Below are 19,071 nucleotides of genomic sequence, written 5' to 3'. Positions count from 1 at the left end.
CAGTTTCGAGCACCAAAGTTATTCTCGGGTCGATAGTGACCAAGGCTGCATCCATCAACTCCTTTTTCAAACTTTCAAATGCTTTCATAACAGATTCAGGGACAGGAAAGGTTGTATTGCGAGTGATTGGGTAGATCTTATCCGAGAAACGGCTTATCCAACGAGAATAGTACTCGAACAATCCTACCACTCGTTGTTGAGACTTGATGTCGTTCGGAACGGGCAGTTCTTGCAATACTTTGAAGCGTTCAGGGTCTGGTTTGATGATACCTTCAGTAATTTCATAGCCGAGGAGTCTGAGCTTAGTGGTGGAAATCGTGCTTTTATCGTGATTTAACTGAAGGCCGTACTTTTGTGCTACGGTGAGGAAAAGCTGGAGGTTTCGATCATGTTCTTCTTGATTCTTTCCACAAATGGTAACATTATCCACATACGCATATGTCCCGGTAAGTTGTTCGGCGCGTATTATGTCATCCATTACCCTTTGAAAACAGGCTACCCCATTCGTTACTCCGAAAGGTATTCGACGGAACTGATAGAGGTTGTTGCAAGCCTCAAAAGCCGTGTAGATTCTGTCGCTTTCTTTAATGGGTATTTGATAATACGCACTTTCAAGATCAAGCGTGCTGAAAATACGATATTGAGCTATTTTAGTACTTAAATCTTCAAGTCTGGGGAGCGGATAAGCGTCTAGTTGCGTAAATCGGTTTATAGTTTGACTATAGTCAACCACCATTCGCTTCTTCTGTCGTTCATTTGTCGTGACGAGCACTTGCGCTCTCCATGGGGACTTCGAGGGTTCAATGATGTGTTGGTCAAGTAAACGCTTTACTTCAGAAGCAATGAAGGCCTCGTCGTCTGCAGAATGTCGCCTGGACTTTATGGCGATTGGCTTGCACCTTGGGTCAATATGCTCGAACAAAGTGGGAGGTTCAATTTTGGCAGCAATTAGGCCACAAAGGGAAAAAGAAGGTTTGTCACCGTTGAATGAGATTTCCAGGGACTTATGAAGCTTAAGAAAGTCATGTCCTAGCAAAATATCTGCACAGAGGTCACGTAATACTGAAAACTTGAAAGAGGGATACTTGTTTTGTTTGTGTTGCAACGTTAAAAAGCAATGTCCAAGAGTAAAGCTTTTGTGCTGGATAGATGCCAAAGTTATCTCAGATGACGATGGTAGTACAGACCACTTGTTACGACGGACTACCTTTTCGGAAATGAAACTTTCTGAGCTACCAGTATCAACAAGAGCTCGAAGCGGGACACCATTGGCTTTCACATCGGTGACTGCTTCTTTTAGACACTCAGGAGCCGCTGCAGTGACGCAAGATAGCGCACTTGAAACAGATGAGGTGTTCCGCGGACCAGTAGATCTGCATACCTTTTGAAAATGCCCTTTCTTCCCACAGTTTTTGCAGGTCGCATCTTTAGCGGGGCATTTATATCTCGGGTGACGAGCATAGCCACAGAAGAAACATGAAGACCCCACACTGGCAGCAGTCGCCTGCTCGTGCGATGACGTTTGAGAACGTGGGGACTTTGGCGGGTCGTTCGATACGGTGGCACAGGGAAGTTGAGTGTTCGGCAAAAACGACAACGACTGTTTTTGCGCTAGTTCGAGGGACTTTGCATGGTCGTACGCGGTTTTAAAATCCAGCGACTTATGTTCCAGCAGTCTCTGGCGTATAGTATTGGAATAAAGTCCGCTAATAAACGCATCTCGCAACGCTTCATCGGTATGCTGTTCTGCACTGACGGCTGTAAAGCGGCAGTCTGGCAATAAACTGCGAAGCTTCTGCACAAACTGATCAAGGTTCTGAGCTCCGTCCTGTTTACAAGTGTTCAAAAGATGCCGTGCAAAAACTTCATTTTTCGGCTGTACGTAAATTTCTCGCAAGGTTTCGATGGCTGATTCATAGTCTTTGCAGTCTTTGATGAATCGGTAAACACTAGGGGAGACGTAATTGAACAAGGTTTTCAGTTTATCTGGTGAATGAGAACCGATTGACTCTAGGAAGTTTGTGAAAGTACAAAACCAATGCTCCCAGGTATCTGCCGAGTCTTGAGTATTGGGGTCGGTATCGAATCGTTCAGGACGTAAGAATCGATCCATTGTTCGAAAACTTTTTTGGATGAATAAATTGTTGTGTACGACGAGGGTCGGAGTGCAACGACAATCAGAATGACAATGGAAAAGACTGAGGGCCCGAAAGCCATGCTTTATTCATCCAAAACTTTGACACTGGGAGCTGGAAACGGAAGAAAGTGATTTAGCAACAAATGATGAAACGTTTGAAAAACAGAGCAAATATATAACAGGTATGTCAACGAATCTTTCTTTTCTGACAGTCGAGACATTACTTAGACCAATTACGGATCTCTTTTTGCATGCTTGGCCAAACGCATCTTTGTGACACATGCTTGGCAATCACCCGTATACTCGGATGAGATAGTGCGTAAAAGCGGTCGACCATAAAACGTCTGTATTTTCCATGTACAGAAGGCCTTGGATGTCCTTTGAATCTGTCAGAAGCAATAAGGCTATCAGAGTTAAGAAGCGGTAATTTGACTAACTTAGGGATGTAATGCTGGAAAAAGGTTGGAAATTCGGGTCCCGACTGCTGAGCGGAAGCAATGGCTTGTAGATCGTTAGGAGTCGCTGCGATGTGGTTTACCTCTATGCGGAAAAGGGCATCAGCAACAACACTGTCAGAACCTTCGCTATAGCTCAAGTCAGTTGTTAACTGATAAATGAAATCCAGCTGTCGGTTCTCTCTCGGTGAGTCTTTGTCCGGAGATGATCTCAAGGCGAAAACGAGAGTCCGTCGTCAGTATAAATAGTGAAGTTTCTTCCCTCGAGGATGTGTCAAAAATGCTTGACAGCCAAGTAGATCGCCTAGAACTCCTTAATAAAAGTGCTCTACCGTGTCTGTCCAGGTTGCAATTTACGGGAAAAGAAGCAGAGTTCGAATGCTGTTGTTGATCACATGTTAAAGATTTGCACTGACAGTGATTTGTGATGCGTCCGTCCTCAAAATAAGGTGACAATCAGAACTGGGGTTCAAATGGCTCAGGGTGGTGACTTTCAAAAGAGCGGCTTTGATGGAGTTGAAAGCGGTTATAGCTTCATCAGTGAGTTGTAACCGTTTGGTGTTAGCTTTGGGCAAGTCAGTTAGTGGTGCTAGAATTTATGAGCAACGTCCAATAAATCTACCTTAATAATTGACCATACCAAAAAACACTTGTTTGGGTTAATCTGGATACCATATTTTCATAAGCTTTCGATGACAACCTGTAAGTGTAATTAGTGTTTCTCGGTTGTTTTGCTCGCCACCGAGACGCCGTCAATGTAGACAAAAACGTTGTCCAAAACTCGCTGTACCTGATCTACGAAGTGTTGCAACTTCTGAGCTGCGTTCCGCACACCGAAAGACGCGTGTGAATTCGAATAGCCCGAATGGTGTGGTAATCGGTGTTTTCGGAATGCCGTTACGGGCAGGGTAATTGGGGAGTCAAACTATTTCCTCCAAAATCGAATTTGTCCGCGCGTGTTACCATATACCAGTTGCCTGCTTCCAGCGTCCATTTTGAAGAACTAACACATCAGTTCGTGGCCAAATACTGCTATCTGCTACGGGTAACACGGCCGTCACGGCCACAGACATTTTGAAATCATTTTTCAAACCCTGTTGCCTTGTTCATATACCAGCATTTAACGTGTACACTGTGAGACAAGCTGTAAAACAGACTGCTGTTGCATGTACACTAAGCTCGCTTCCTGTCACTGCGTGCTGTCGGTCCGAAATGAGGACTCAAGAACGATTGTTGAGCTGACTTACCCATCGGTTTCCGCTCACTTCTGTTTTCTCACATTTAATTATCCGGAAGCTGCTGCTGGTTCTACTGTTGTTGTCATTGTTGTGAGCTCCCGAGCATAAAGTTTGTCCTATGGAAGTCGCCTCTCTGCTGTTCATTCGACAACGTTTGTGAGACTATCCCGTAAACGGGCCTGGCAACCGCACGAACTAGCCTTACAGTAATCGAAAAATCAAATTTTTTTATTCATCATCATCATCGTCAGTTGTAATGACCGCGTACTCGTCGTACAGTGGTTGTAGCTGCCGCAGTTTTGGCCGATTGCCCGGCAGTTTTATCATTTTCTGGCTCAGTGGTTGCAGCGCGAATTTACTGACCGGAAGGTCCGTGATTCGAACCCGACCTATGCATTTCAACTTCTCCTGTCTAGGCTTGGGCAACCTCGAAGTATCCCAGTCCTCGTGCTTCAGATGCTTTCAGGTGGCATGGCAGCTAGGCACCGAAGGGATGTTACGGCTGAACGATTTTTTGTCGGTTGAAACGCTGCTTCACTCATGAGAGCCCTCCGCAGGGCTGTTTTTAAATTGTTAAGAAACCGACTGTTTCGGTCTCTTCAATCAACTGTCATAAATACGGTGTTTGACGCACAATGGACGCCTTCTTGGTCCAACGATGATCTGATTTACGTTGGATATTTATGACATCCGAAATCAACTGACGATTCGAGCTGATTCGAAGCAAGGGTGAGCGACTGGTATGGATGCTCACTATATTTGATATAGACTCAGTCATTTTTGAGATAATATTCCGCTTATTTCCAATAGCACTGTGGATCCGCATCCACTTACTTGAAACGGATCTTTTCTTGAGGCTGTAGTATATCGTTCCCCTTCGGGCTTGTCGTTATTGTGGTGCCGTTTGAAACAATTCAGTTCAGATGTTCATCTGCGATACGATGATATTAACCATCGGTGACTCGCATCCTCTCATCTGAGGAGGCGTCAAACATTATCAGGTTTCCAACGTATTTCAGCGTTACATATCGGGTGCTTCTGCTAGCTTCGAGACAATGCTTTGGGACAAAGATAATCAACTGCAAGTAGATTTCGCACACCTTCTCAAAAAGGTCTATTACTTAAAACAGTATGGATCACATTGTCGTAGTGTGTACTTTGCCAGTGACAAGCAAACTGGTTTCACGTTGTTGCTATGGCTGTTGGAGGTAGAAAAACCTCCCCTGGGCTCCCCAACTGGGAGGCAGTGATGTCCTATTCTGTCCCTTCAAAAAGAAAAATTTCTCTACGTCAATTGGTTCATCTGCAAATATGTGGCTCTGGCGTACTCCCACAAGTCTTTTAATGGGTCTAAAGCGCATTCCGAACCGAGCAGCCGAATTGGTTGTTATTTAAAAAAACTTGAATTTCCGAATGGTCCGATCAAAGAGGAGCAATATCGTCTGTGTAGTGTCTGAGCGGACGCCCTGGGAGCATTCTGACTCCCGGGAGGGGGTGCAGATAGACGTAGAAATCCCAGGCCGTATATTGATAACATGGGTGGCAGTCTTTTTAGACGTGATTGAAGGTCTTTAACTCTATCATTCCTCCCACTCCTGAATATTCTACCTTTTAGTCAATTTTGTTGTCGGTCTGATACTCTACGTTGATGTTTTTTAGGTAAGTTCATTTCAGACACGGTTCCGATTCTGAAGAGACGCTTGACCGAGTCTGTATTGTCCTTTGCTGAATCTCGGACCTTCTTCCTAACTAAACGTCCCGCGTCAAGTTCAGATTAATATCCTGCAACTTGTCCCCGTTTCTGTGTGACTCCGACAATGCTCTTGTTCAGGACAACTGCTGTTCCTGGTCTGTCGCTAATCAAAGCGTGTCTTTTAGCCCTGCTGTTTGTGGGCCTTCTTAAGTCGTGTGTCAGTAATGATAGCTGATTGCAGATGGATGTCGACGCTTCTAAACGGTTCCCAATGAAGGCGAAGTGCGTTCACTTCCCTTCCGGTGGATCCTTTGCAAGACCTATGGGATTCGATAAGAAAACGAACTTGGTCCAAAAAAGGTAGAAACCAAGATGGACCTGGAACCCTGGTCTTCATTCGATTTCTTCAGTCAGTCACAAAACACCTTCGGGAAGTTTACATCTATCTGGGTGAGATGGCTCAATGGTTAAAGCGCGAATTTACTGACCACCGGAAGGTTCGTGGTTCGAACCCGACCTCTGTATCTCAATCCCCCTGTCTAGTCTTGGGTAACCTGGCAGTATCCCAGCCCTCGTTTTTCCTCCAGGTGGAATAGCAGTTAAGCACTGAAAAGATGCTACAGCTGAACGATTACATTGACCTCCAGACGATCGAACACCCCCTGTTAATGAGCACACATCCGATGATTTGGAAATTATACCGATATGGTCGGTATAGACTTCTCGGTGGCTTGACTGAGAGCCTTCACGTAAGGCTGCTATCGAAAATGAATGCCTCTGGGATGAAACATGGCACTTTATGCCGTGTCGAACTTTTAGGTGCCTACAACTTTCTATCACCATCATGCGCTTTCCACAATCCCGCATCCTTCTTGCTAGACCGTCCGATTCCTATACTTGATTTGTGTAAATGACACCAAGGTGTGATGAGAAATCGCTAGTGACGATGCCCCAGACATTCCTCAAAACGACTTCGAACTCTTTGTAAACTTGCCAAAGGTTTGAGTCCCATCTCAATATGGAGGAATATGTCACACACAATGATAGAGGCTTTAGCGTCAAGCACCCCAAAGTTATTGGTCTGTCTCCTGGTGTTAGCCGGAGATGATTTGGCATCCATGAATGTGTCATCCGGCAAGCTTACTCTGGCGAACCGTCAGAAAAAAAGTTTAACTCTCGTTGATGCAGCCGTTTAGAAGACGAACGACCTTAAGCTGTTCACACGTGTTTTTTTCTTTGATCCGCTTATATTTTTTATTTTTTTACAATTATCTGCAGCACAATAAAGTTGGCAGTTTCAAACACATAAACTACCCTGAAGAATGCAAACTCAGTACATTGCCCTAGCCTGGTTTCTCATCCTGGTCACAGTTGGCGTAATCGTGGTTCTTAGCATTGCCATTGTGGTCAAACGGCGAGTTGCTCGCCGTAAAAGTCGAATTGATCGTGGAGTTTACACACCGTATGGATATGGACTATCAAAAGTAAGTGGCACGTTTCATATGCTTATCTTGATTCTTTTAGATTTGGAAAGAGCGCGTTGAACGGCACCTTAACGGAACGGTGCGCGTGCGCACAGAACCTCGCGTTTTCGGTACGCACTACAGTGAATCGTTCGATATGTACCAGAATAATAGTACGCTTCTCGTTCTTAATTGACACCACTCTCAACCTCTACCTTTCCAGAGCAAGTAGGATTTTTATACCGTGCAAAAGCGGTGGATGAATTTTTGAAGTTGAGTGCGTCACTGTTTGCTCCAATTCATAACCATATCTTCGTATGTAGAAGAAAGTATCTTAGCTATTTGCCCTGGTATGGAAGCCCCTCCCATACGTGGAATACATGCCTTTTTGATGACAGCTCGTGATGATGCTATGAACCCACCAGCTCCACGGGAACGTATTGAAGAATACTGTCGCTTATATCTGTGGGCTCGCCATGATTTGGACGTAGGTGTTAATGAAGTCACCCGTTTGATTTCTGTCCTCTAGCCCTTTGGTGAGGCTGAGTACAAAAAATTGTGTGAGGTTCAAAGTCACCTGATGGCCCAGTAAGTCCACTTCAAAACCATCCGATCGAATTTCGTGTATAGAAGCTCTTGTCTCATGTGTTTTTTCTCTTTCTCTCCCAGGTTGCTCGTGGAGGTTCAAAGTCACCTGATGGCCCAGTAAGTCCACTTCAAAACCATCCGATCGAATTTCGTGTATAGAAGCTCTTGTCTCATGTGTTTTTTCTCTTTCTCTCCCAGCGTTGCTCGTGCTGCTGCGCTGCATGACTCCGGTGCCTCCAACACTCCAAGCACAACGTGTTTGCGTAGAAACTCTGCGAAACATTTTAGTATGGGTCGTCTGCACCATAACCTAAAAGCTCATGCCGGAAAATCATCTGACGTTCTATGCACCCATTCACGCTCTTCGACCAAGTCAGACCTCACTCGTATGGATCGAACACACTCCTCTTTGAAATCCCCAGCGAATATTTCATTGAAGAGGCTATCTCATGGTCACCGAAAAGGACATGAACTGCTTGTGTCTCTTGGTGAACCCCCAACCGAACCTGCTGTCACAGTGAGCACGAAGTCGGCCCAGGCAGTTTATTCTAAGCCACTGGTTCGATCTGATACCGATGGTATCCCATCGGTCAATGTTAACTCCGCCAACACCGCTGGCCAAAGCCGTCGGGGCAGTTGTCAAAGTGATGGATCCCAAACTGCTTTGATCGATTTGGAGCCGTCTATAGTTAATCCGAAAAGCTCCACACAGGCAGCAAGAAATCCGCGTTCCAACGATGCTTTTGAAGTCGTGGAGAAAAAATCGATACTTGGTGGTAGGTTGAAAACTCGTTTTGTGTCGTGATTGTTGGTATACTAATTTGGCTGGTTGTCATCTCACCTTACGGTACCCTACGTTTCTTTTATTTCCACCCTTTGCTTTGTCTTCTGTGAATTTTTATCTTTACGTTACATAGGTGCATGTGCAGTGTTGTGTGTATGAGCCCTTCAAGACAAGGTCACTTCACCATGAGCGGAGTTTTTCCTCAGACCAACCACTCCACGAGCGCGTTTCTAAAGCAGACCACAACCGTCTGAAGAGACTTGGATTTCTCACGGTGCTTTTCACCTCGGTTTTTCTAACACTTGTGTTTTGTTATGCCCGTCCAGTCTACGTCTCAGGATCATGTCTACAGTCTCTCCTGCCTAAAGAAGTCACCCCACCAAACCGAACAGAGGTAGTCTCTTCCGTGACGCAAATTTTCTCCAACGGCGGATCAAAATTGAACACTAATAGACGGTCCACTTTACCATCAGTCCCGATTTTCCAATCTACGGTAGCATACATCATGACCTGGAGTGGCCGTGTCTCATAGACGCAGTTTGGATTAGGACTATGTTTATGCATGCTCCACTCAGTGCGTGACCTAATGTTTCATTCACTTTCATTTCAAGGCGGAGCGGTTGCTCTAGAAGGAGTCTGGATGTGCTTCCCCTATCCATCATTTTTTTATCTGTTCGGCTCGTTGCTAAAAGTTGTTTCTAGTCCCTCTACAGCAACTACCCGCCTATCCCAGCAACCTCTTGTCACTCTCCTTTATACGAATCGAGCTTGAGATAAATTAATACCATCTTCAAAAGAACTGAGACGGTAGAAAACGGCTTCCCCCTGTGAATCTGTTTCCATTTCCATGGTAGCAGCAATATGGCGCCCTTACGTGATGAAAGTTAGAAATTATCGACCCTAAAGCCAGATCCTCCGACCGCAGGTTGATTTTCTGATCAAGAGCCAACTCCTGAATCAGGCTGATGTCCGACATCGATAAGCTTGGTGGCTTTAACTGTTCGGAAGTTGTACATGTTCAAAAATACCTCCATTCTGTGTGTAAATCCGCTAGGATGTCACGCGCTGCTCAAACTTGGTCGACGCGAATTAAGACTTAACATTTCGTCTCAACCTAGTATGTCTTACGTCTTAACACGGTCGTAGTACATTATTCCTCCCTCGAAGAGACCTTAGCGGGAAGCTAAATGTTTCCCCAACGGGAATGCTTCCACCTTCCTTACTTTTCTCAGTCGTTTGGGAAAAATTCATCTCTGTAGATGTTTTCAACATCTTCCCGTAGTTCTTTCTTTATGGCAGAATCCAAACCTTTAGATATTCACCCCTGGTATTTTGCTGATCCATTAGTACCCACCCTATTTTGCATGAGGTCGAGTGAGCAACGTTGTGTTACGCTCTACCACTTTCACTTTGATAGACTATTTTCATTTTAACGTAGTGGTCGGGGTGTCGTTATCAGTGCCATGTTTTGCAGTAATGAACTGTGTACCTTGTGACAGCCGTTCTGTCAGGCAGATCTGGTATAACTGTGTCGCGCTACTCGAAACGGCTTAATACACTTTTGCCTCTAAACCAACCGGCAGTCACATTGATGGTGATTTCAACAACGGTGCGGATTATACAAATCGAGTGAAAAGTGAACTTACTGTCATCGCGTCTCTCCGTTTCTATCAAACTTTTTCGATGGCGCTCCGAGGTTCTGCCGTATCCATACCCCAATACCATATGTGTGGTGCACTGAGACCTACTGGCCTATTAGTATCGCAAGATTCTTGTGGAATCTGGGTAACAAGTTGCTTACGCGCTCCTTTCTGGAATTTAGGGAATGACATTTGCTGTTACAAAGAAACTGGAGACTGTCGTAGTGTGACTATGTACCTCCGCGACCCATTGTGCTATACTGGGAAGTGTCCGTCCGACACTAACAGAGCTTGTCATACCAGGTTGATCAATGGCTAGAGATTTGACGAGCACAGTCTCCCGGTCCCTCAGGCTGGGGACTGGAACATGTGTCCTGACTTGTTTTGTAAAAACCGAAATGCACTTGCATTTCCCGCCAAACACCGCTGCCTTGCGGCCAGGTTTTCGAGCCAAAGGCTTTGACTGAGGACCCTAAGCGTCCTCATGTCTAGGTGTGGGCGCCCTGGCAGTATCTCAGCCCTCGTACAACCCTGATACCTACATCCAACAATACTTTCATGCCACATCGGTTATGGCGTAGTGCCATCAGCCGGGTCGCCTTACTTGTTGCATACATCAGGGCAGGTAAGCGAAAACAGGCTACTACTGACGTCTTCCTCCTCACCCCTTCAAGTTTTCCCTCTTCTACCCTGTCTTACCCAAATTCGAATATTCTCTCCAACGGCATTGTTCACTGTTTGTCACACTCAGCTGCAGCTTCTGTACGTCCGACTTCAGTGACAACTCCAGACACTTCGAAATCTGTTTTCAAACCTCGAGAGCCGGTCGACAATAGTGCCTATTTTCAAGGAGAGTGCTCGCAGTGAATGTGATAACCACAGAGATGTTAGTTTGACTCCCTTGATAACAAGGCTTCGGGTGTAACTGATTCTTCGACCTCTTACGACGGCACGCGAATCCTTGACTCGTAAGCATCAAGCGGGATATCGACTGGTAGAGACTGCGTCGATCACATCTTCACACCCGCTCAGGTGTTAGAGCAACACCATATGTACAGATCACCAACAATCTTGTTATTCCTTGGCTTTGAAGGTGCTTTCAAATCTGTCGATCGTCAAACACACTTACTCAACAGGGTATGGCTTAGATGTCTGTGAACATGACTCGGTCCTATATATACATACTTATGGGTGTGTGATGGTGTATGGTGGGCTCTCCAAGGGCTTTTTCACAAAAAGTGGTGTCCAACAAGAATGTCCACTCTCTCCAGTCTTGTTCAACTTTATCAATGATGAAGTAATGAGGCGAACGCTGGTGTTCAAATTGTTGCACACGAGAACCTTGTCGATGTGGAGTACGCAGGCGACATCCCTCTCATCTTTGAAGACGAAGGCACAACACAAGCTCTGTTGAGAATAAACTGACCTCCGTCATACCATCTTTCCCAAGTTCAAAGTTATGCTTCATAACATGCAGTCTATGAACATACTCCTTACAACTGGAGGCTGTGGAAAACTGCAGTAGTTGTTGTATTCGCTCTGACGGAGGTGTGCCTGATGAAGTCACTGTACGAATCTTAAAGGCCATTATCGTTCAGCTGCAGCACCCTTTCGGTGCCTAGTTACCGTGCCACCCGAAGGTTGCACGAGGGCTGGGATACTGCCAGGTTGCCCAAGCCTAGATAGGGGAAGTCGAGAGGCAGAGGTCGGGTTCGAACCATGGACCTTCCGGTCAGTAAATTCGCACTCTAATCGCTTGAGCCATCTCGTCTCCAAGGCAACTGTAATTACAGTCTTACTCTGTGGTTGTCAAAATTAGCCCATCCTCACCGAGGATATTCATAAAGGCGTTCATGAGGCGGCAGGTGTTAGTTGGCTGCAGTGCGTTTTCAATGAAACAATGTTCGAGCGAGTACGACTAGAGCAACAAATAAAGCTCGCCATTCTTGACTTTCCTATGCACACCGAACCACCCTCTCTCAAAGAGAGCACTGTTTAATGCTGCCAAACCTTGTTGGCGGAAGACTTGTCTGGGATGTGCTGCGGTTTGATAACATGAAATTGAGGTAGATGCCGTCTAACAGATTTGCATATGGCCTTCCTGGTTGGAATCCACGTGAGTTTCCTTACACTGATTATAAACCCTACAGAATATGACGCAGCCGATCGCAGTAACGAACATACTCTCCCTTTCTAGTCAAACTGCCTGGCCAAAGTTCGTCTGCTGGTGTATGCTAGACTCATGCTGGATGCATTTAGTAAAGGACAGTGGCGTATTCCTGCGATATGATGCTCAGGTGTGTTTATCTTGCTTCTGTCTAGGCACCTTGTCCTTGATCATCTGTCCTGGAGATACCGCTGTTTGTACCAAGTCCCTACCCTTTCTGCTCCTTGCCGCTCTTTACTAGGGTACTCTTCATAGCTGTATGGCAGTTGATCACTAATATTTAACTGCTAGTTTATTTCTTTTCATGATGTTGACGATGACCACACTCTACCAGGAGTTAATGATGTTTCCTCAAACTAGCAGGAATTGGCGGAATCAGCTCTCCTCACTAGTCGGATCGGTCTTTCCTTAAAAAAACACCGCATAGTTCCACTTTTGATCAAACTATTTAGCTTCTGTCGTAGCTGAACAACCATTAACTGATGCGACGCCTCAGACTACGGTTGATGTTGTGTTGTCACTACTCCTGTCTTCTCAGACGACAAATCTGCCAATTTGGTGTTTTCATCTTTCTAAGACAGCCTTGTCGAGAAGGTGAGTACTGTGACCTTCAAACCTTACTGTCATATTCCTAACATCGAGGCGAAAAGAAGTGTCTACAGTGCTTCCGCACATCCGTTACTGCATTAGATTATGGGGTGTCGTCACGACATATTGAAAATAAAGAAGGACTGTTTGTCCGTGTTTTGTAGGAGCGACGAGCTAGTAAGGTTCCGTGTACTACCGATCAATAAGTCAACTGCTTACTCACTAAAGGATTCAAACGCACTGCACCGGTTAGGTTTCCCTAGACACGTTTTGTCTGCTGAATCCATTTATATTCCTAGGATGGCGCTAGGGTGATGAGGCACAAAATGGCTCATGTTTACTCTTTCTACAGCTCCGTTTATTATCCCATGGCCTGGTCCCTGTCCTGATTCTCGAAACAGACTCCACATCGGTACCGATGAGGTCCCCATCCCCTACTTTTTTCAGTGCTTTTATGGGCCTGTAGTGCACCATCGGCCTCAAATGTGAAGTTGGATTGTGCGGTATATTTTGCCTACTGACGGTTTATTAGTAGCCGGATTAGCCAAAGCCTCTCAAATTCACAACACCCGATATTTTTCGTTGCAGTCCCTCTGGAAACACTGACCGGTTCTGGCGGTGGTCTTCCCGGTCGCGGGGCCAACTGTTGATCTCAGACTTCCATCTTCTTACTCGCCTGACTTATTTTTGTTTGTTTTTATAATTTTGTGAATTCTACGTTGGCTTCCATATTTAATTTCTGTACATAAACTGTTCCGCTTCCTTTGCCTAACATGTTGTTTTGCACTTTGGGTTCGATTTACTTTACTTCAATAGAACCAGTTATAATGTTCCGAATGTGTTTTTAATGTTACCAGATGCCTGATATTGTGCTCCGTTTGTATTATTTACATGTTCAAGCTAAACATGAGGCTACTACGTCGAGGACCTATTTTTCCCACCCTGCGCTTAGACGGTTGGAATCCAGTGATGTAGAACCCTCAGTCCCGCACACATAGTGATATTAACTTGGTCACGTTTCGTCATTTTCAGTTTACAATCTATCGCCATGCTTCGGACTGGCGGATGATGAGCTGCTCTGGTTGGGTTGTTTTTTATTGTTGACATTCACTTAGAAAACAGTAGTTTCCCGTGTGGGTGCAATATTACAAGAAGAAACATTTTTGCATAGGTTTTGTAGCAATTACGGTTAGGTTGGATCGGCTGGATGGTTTTGACTGAAAGACAAAAGAGTTATTCCAGTTGGAAAAAGTTTACAACTAATCAGGAAATCATCGTTTTAGAAAATTTTGAAATAGAACCTTCCGAAACGGTTATTTCGGCCGTTCTGATGATGGTAGAACAGAATCACCCAAGGCTAAAGAAACGTAGTATAGTTCACTACAACATATGTTTCATTGAAATAAAGAAACCGACCCGACTAGCACACTTCTCAAGCACTATGCCGTCGTTTCTCCCTAAAACCCACGCTAAGTGTCCGAATGGTGAAGTAACACGGTACGGCAACTTCACGATTACGATGCAATTTTTCATGCCTGTAGGACTAGGCCAGAGTCTTCTTCTCTACTGACGATATCTAGCAGGAAGAGCCTGAACCCATTTGAGCCTGTTTTATGGAAGCAGTTATTCATACCTCAGTCGCGAGCTCATCTGTGAGTTCAATTACATTACTGATTGACCTACGTTACCCTGTGCTGCTGATCTGTAACTATTTAGGAGCTGTTGATGAAAAAAATGAGTTGTAGACCTGGAATTTTCATCGTGTCTTGACAGGACTATTGCTTCTGCTCAGTCGACCAAAGTTGTTCTAGAAGAAAGTGTCATGACTGCAATGGTTCACACAGCATGTTTCCCAACAGTCAAGTGGGCATAATTCAGCAAAAACACGTAAAAGTTGTTGACGCACATCGACTGGAGTTTCAGCGTGGACTATCTTCGTAAGAACCGGTTTTTCACATAGAGCGGTTGTGAAGAGTAGTCAGTTTTCACCCACTGACCAAAACGAGACAGTCTATGTTCCTTATTGGGGAGTACCTTAGCGTATATCTAACTGTAATTAACCAGATACGATAACACAATTAAGTGATACCATAATTGGCCTGGCGTACACGTGTACATCCTGTGCAACCGATTACGTGTTCATTCAGTTCGGAATAAATGACGTATTGAGGGAAAGGCTCCAAACTTGACCAAAATTAAACTTTCCCTCAACTCGTTGGTCGTTAGTCGTAGTCATCTGCGCTGATCAACCGACATTCAATACTGATCTACTCTGCAATTTCAGAGGTCTAACCGTTGGTTCTTAGTCTGTCTTGAAACACGAACCAACCTGATAACGTAGGTGGTCTGGTGAAGCTTGTGTGCTAAAACTGAAGCATTCCCCACGGATACATCTGCCGAATGTTAGCTAACCTCGTCTCAAACAGTGTGCGGTACTTTCTTGAACTTCCCGTGCTACTTGTCTTGATGATGGCTCAGTGGTTAGAGCGCGAATTTACTGACCAGAAGGTCCGTGATTTGAACCCGACCTCTGCCTCTCGACTTCCCCCGTCTAGGTTTGGTCAACCTCGTGCTTCCTTCGGGTGGCATGACAGCTAGGCACCGGAAGAGTGTTACCGCTGGAAGATTTTTTTACCGTTTCAGGTTCTGTCAACCAGCATTCAATCCCCTGGACTTTCTTGCCCGACTCAATTATACTCGGTTGGAGCAGAGATCGACCTGAAGTTGTGATTTAATAGTTGTCCCGATAACCCTGTTTGGTTACACAAAAGTCATGATGTAAAAACAGCATCAGGATTGCCTTTCAAACCTCTTCCCCTCACCGTGTAATCTCTTGTCACTGCGGCATACTGGAATGCTAGTTCCGGATAAAGCCTGGTCTTTACTGAGAGAGGTTCGGAAGATGAAGACGGTATTTGAAATTCCGACTAAAGTCATCACCCTATAACCTGAAAAAGCCGTCTTTACATGAAAGAACTGGCCTTGGATGACTCAAAGCATTGTGTCTGTCATTCAATTGGGACTCCGAGCGGTTTTGCTCACGTATGGTCAGTAGCCTAATTGATAAGTTTTAGATAGAGAACTCTGTGTTTCGAACCCGACCTCTGCCTCTCGACTTCCACTGTCTTGGCAGTATCCCAGCTTTCATGCTTCCTTCGGGTAGCATGGCAGCTAGGCACCGAAAGGGCGTTACAGTTGAACGACAAACAGAAAACTTTGAATGCCAGAATCCAAAGGCAGTCTAGTTAGATGTTCATCGTGATTCCTCCGAAGTAAAACACGATGCGCACAGAAGCGGTTTATCCTGTGGGGCAGGCAGCAAAAGACCAAGCAGTCGTTATAACATTCCTCTGTACAAACAAACGAGGGTATTCGCGCCGATTGATTAATCAATGTGGCAGATTGGGATAATGAGCACTAAGGTCAAATAGGCCTAGTGGCCGTAGCATGCCGGACAACGGATGATCATCGTCACCCTTAGTTGACCAATAACTCTACGTTTTGTGAAGCAGAATCAAGCGTAAATGAGCTAATCTACCTGGATTTTGTTGCTGAGAGACCTGTTGCAATCTGGAAACCGGTATGCGCAACACAGCCAGCGCTTCGGTTTTCGCTTGATTGTGATTCCTGGAAGTAACATAGATTGGCTCGTCAGACGTTGAGGGGTTCCAGGTAGACTGGACTCTGGGCTGCACTCCGCCCCCCCCCCATTACTAGCTAAGCTGTTTCAATTGTACGAAATGGTATCACTCCGCAACTACGCTGTTCTCACTGCACTCCCCGAAATGATCAAGAGACCCCATAGTTCTAGGCTCTTTCGTTGGCCCATTAAAGCTTTTCTACCTCAGTTAGGCTTTTCGTGTTAATTCCTTACCTAGATAAAACAGTAAATTCCTTGATCATGACCTCATACTTCGCCTAAAGTCGATTCAGAATATCTAAGTGGCTTACTCGCTCTAGTATATCGGGCTTATTTAACCCCAAGTCTGACATCTGTTTGACATCTCTTGTTTCAGGTTAGTTGTCAACTGTAAGAGGGAGAAACTTTCAACTGAATCCTAATGCTCGACAATCTTCCTATCTCATCTAGGAAAGGTGCTATGCATTTCAACATAGAATAACTACGTGCCCCCGTAAGATATTGCACCTGAGGCCGAATACCCCCTTTACGGTTGTGACAATCACCTGATGTTTCGCAACTTTTCTACCTCTCCTCAAAATTGCCTGTCGGTTAATAAATATGGTGAGGAAATTTGTGTCACCTATTCGATAACGAAGAAGATATTCGAACCGCGGGTCTCCGTAGTACAACATACTTCATAGGAGATCGCTTGTGGCGAGCAACGGTTAGGAGGTTTACTGTGTGGCATTTTCATCATCAACTGGTGGTAGTTCTAACTGAAATTTGTCCACTAACAACCGCAAGGATTTTGTCCAGCGTTTCAGTCGGCAAATCTAAGCCCGATAATCCCAATGGTGGTATCACCTCGATCGCGAGTTCACATCTATAAGATGGTTGCGGCATTCGTACTGAACGGGAGTTCCGTTGTGAGAATATAGTCAGGGAAGCTGACTCAAATGGTGATAGAAAGTAATAACATCTTGCGTATGGATAGATCTCCGTAACATCAGTATTGCACTTTCTATCACAGATATGGCTGGCGGCTGCGGATAGATGTCATCCTGACTCAAACGAAACCTTCAGGATTCTTGTGAACCGAAATTTTACTGATTCAGAATACCGGACCACCGGCTTTGACCAGTTCACATATGTGATCCAAACAAACAGCTTGGGTAACATTGCCGAACGGTTTTTACTGTGAGTTGACCTTCGATGTATCAGTGTATCAGCTAAAAAAGTGAAGCAGTGTAGAACATCCTAGGATACCCCCTCCCCGTATTTGGTGAGAATGTGGTCAAATGGGTTGTGCGCTGTGTGTGTTTGGGTTGGTTACTGGTGGGAAAGCGATGTGGACAGCAGAATTCAATGTTTCGATCACCTTGCGTGACCGTCAGTAGGAGCAAATTAATCGGAATCACAAATCTCTTGTCACTTCCGATTATCTTGCTCTTGAAGTTCGTCCACGTTGAGCTGCAGAATTCTGTTCTTTACTTTGCGTTTTTCCACTACAAATGTACCTCAACTTAGAGTATCATTCTATTACAACATAGTTAGGGTCTTATTCTCCTGAGGCAGAATGTTGTGCGGTGAATGCCACTTAGTCCGACGCCTATTTGATATTTTACCGACCGCTGTTTTGTTCAGCAGCTCTTTATGAGTGGTATTCTTTCTAACCTCATAATGAGGTTCGCTAAACCTATCATTGAACAAGTATTGTTTTTGCTAGGTGCAATCGTGAATCGTTTTGCTGCGACTTAATTAAAAAGACTCCTTTGTTTTCTACAAATTTCTCTTAGTTCGTGGATTTTCATGAGATATTTCTTCATGCCACATTTCTGGTACTTGTGTCTTTGTTTCGTCCACAAACCTCATAGACGGATACCAAATTCAAGCGTTCATAAATTTTGTTTCGGCTTGTCTCATCCGTGCCTTTTGATTGCATTTACATCTACCACCAAACTGTTTTCCCAATAGAACTTCCATCCCTCTACGAAACCAATTCTACTCGTCATTATAGTGCTAAGTGGCATAGAGTAAGGTTTACGGTAATTTTCGCGCATTTCTTTCTTACATATCAGCAATCGGAACGTCTTGTGTGCATGCGTTGCGACTACCCAGTGTCTGAGTTGTCTGGTCGGTTGTCCTGACAGCTGTATAGCCTAATACCTCGTCGCCTAGGCGACTAAAATCACCATACCTAGTTACAACTTTATCCATCTGATTTTGCTCCCGAATGAATCCGTTGGCCTTGTGTTTCTCTAGATGATTAGCGGATGGTGCAGATGTAAGCGACCAAACCTCCCACGGGACTGTGTCGAGTGAGGCAAAACGTTCAGTCTCACTTGTAGAAAAATTCTAGCGTCTTTATCACTTTGCTGCCATTTTTGAAAACAACATACATTCTACTGATGACGTCTCTGGGGAGTGTTTTCTCTCTCACAATGATATTTTGAAAAGTCCATCGGGTGATTATACGAGTATCTAGATTTGCAAAATGTGATTTCAAGTCTATACTGAATTCGAGTTAGATCAGTGGTTAGGGCTCCGATCACCACCCGAACGGTCTGCGGGTCAGCATCATGATCGCCTCTGTCTAACAGTATCTCAGCTCCCGTGCTTCCGCCGGATGACAAAAGTACTCGTAATCGAACGGCTTTCTTCTGTTGCATTTTCGCGGCTGGCCTTAGATAATACAT

General features: G+C 44.9%; 2 protein-coding genes across 2 annotated transcripts; one reads left to right on the top strand and one right to left on the bottom strand.

Moving 5' to 3' along the window:
- Nucleotides 1–6,845: 6,845 nt before the first annotated feature.
- T265_01969 (hypothetical protein) lies at nt 6,846–13,568 on the top strand (the record flags this gene model as incomplete). Its single annotated transcript, XM_009166107.1, has 6 exons — nt 6,846–7,007; nt 7,048–7,117; nt 7,325–7,473; nt 7,516–7,574; nt 7,773–8,350; nt 13,342–13,568. 6 exons carry the CDS (start codon nt 6,846–6,848, stop codon nt 13,401–13,403), a joined length of 1,080 nt encoding a protein of 359 aa, XP_009164371.1.
- A 2,255-nt stretch (nt 13,569–15,823) lies between these two features.
- On the bottom strand, nt 15,824–19,071 carry T265_01968 (hypothetical protein; the record flags this gene model as incomplete). The annotated part of the gene is made up of 2 exons (XM_009166106.1): nt 15,824–15,967; nt 18,928–19,071. 2 exons carry the CDS (start codon nt 19,069–19,071, stop codon nt 15,824–15,826), a joined length of 288 nt encoding a protein of 95 aa, XP_009164370.1.

The sequence above is a fragment of the Opisthorchis viverrini genome (genome assembly GCF_000715545.1).
Source record: "Opisthorchis viverrini unplaced genomic scaffold opera_v5_22, whole genome shotgun sequence".
Taxonomy (NCBI): Eukaryota; Metazoa; Platyhelminthes; class Trematoda; order Opisthorchiida; family Opisthorchiidae; genus Opisthorchis; species Opisthorchis viverrini.
The sequence above is the reverse complement of the archived record's forward strand: the minus strand, read 5'-3'. Positions and strand labels throughout refer to the sequence as shown.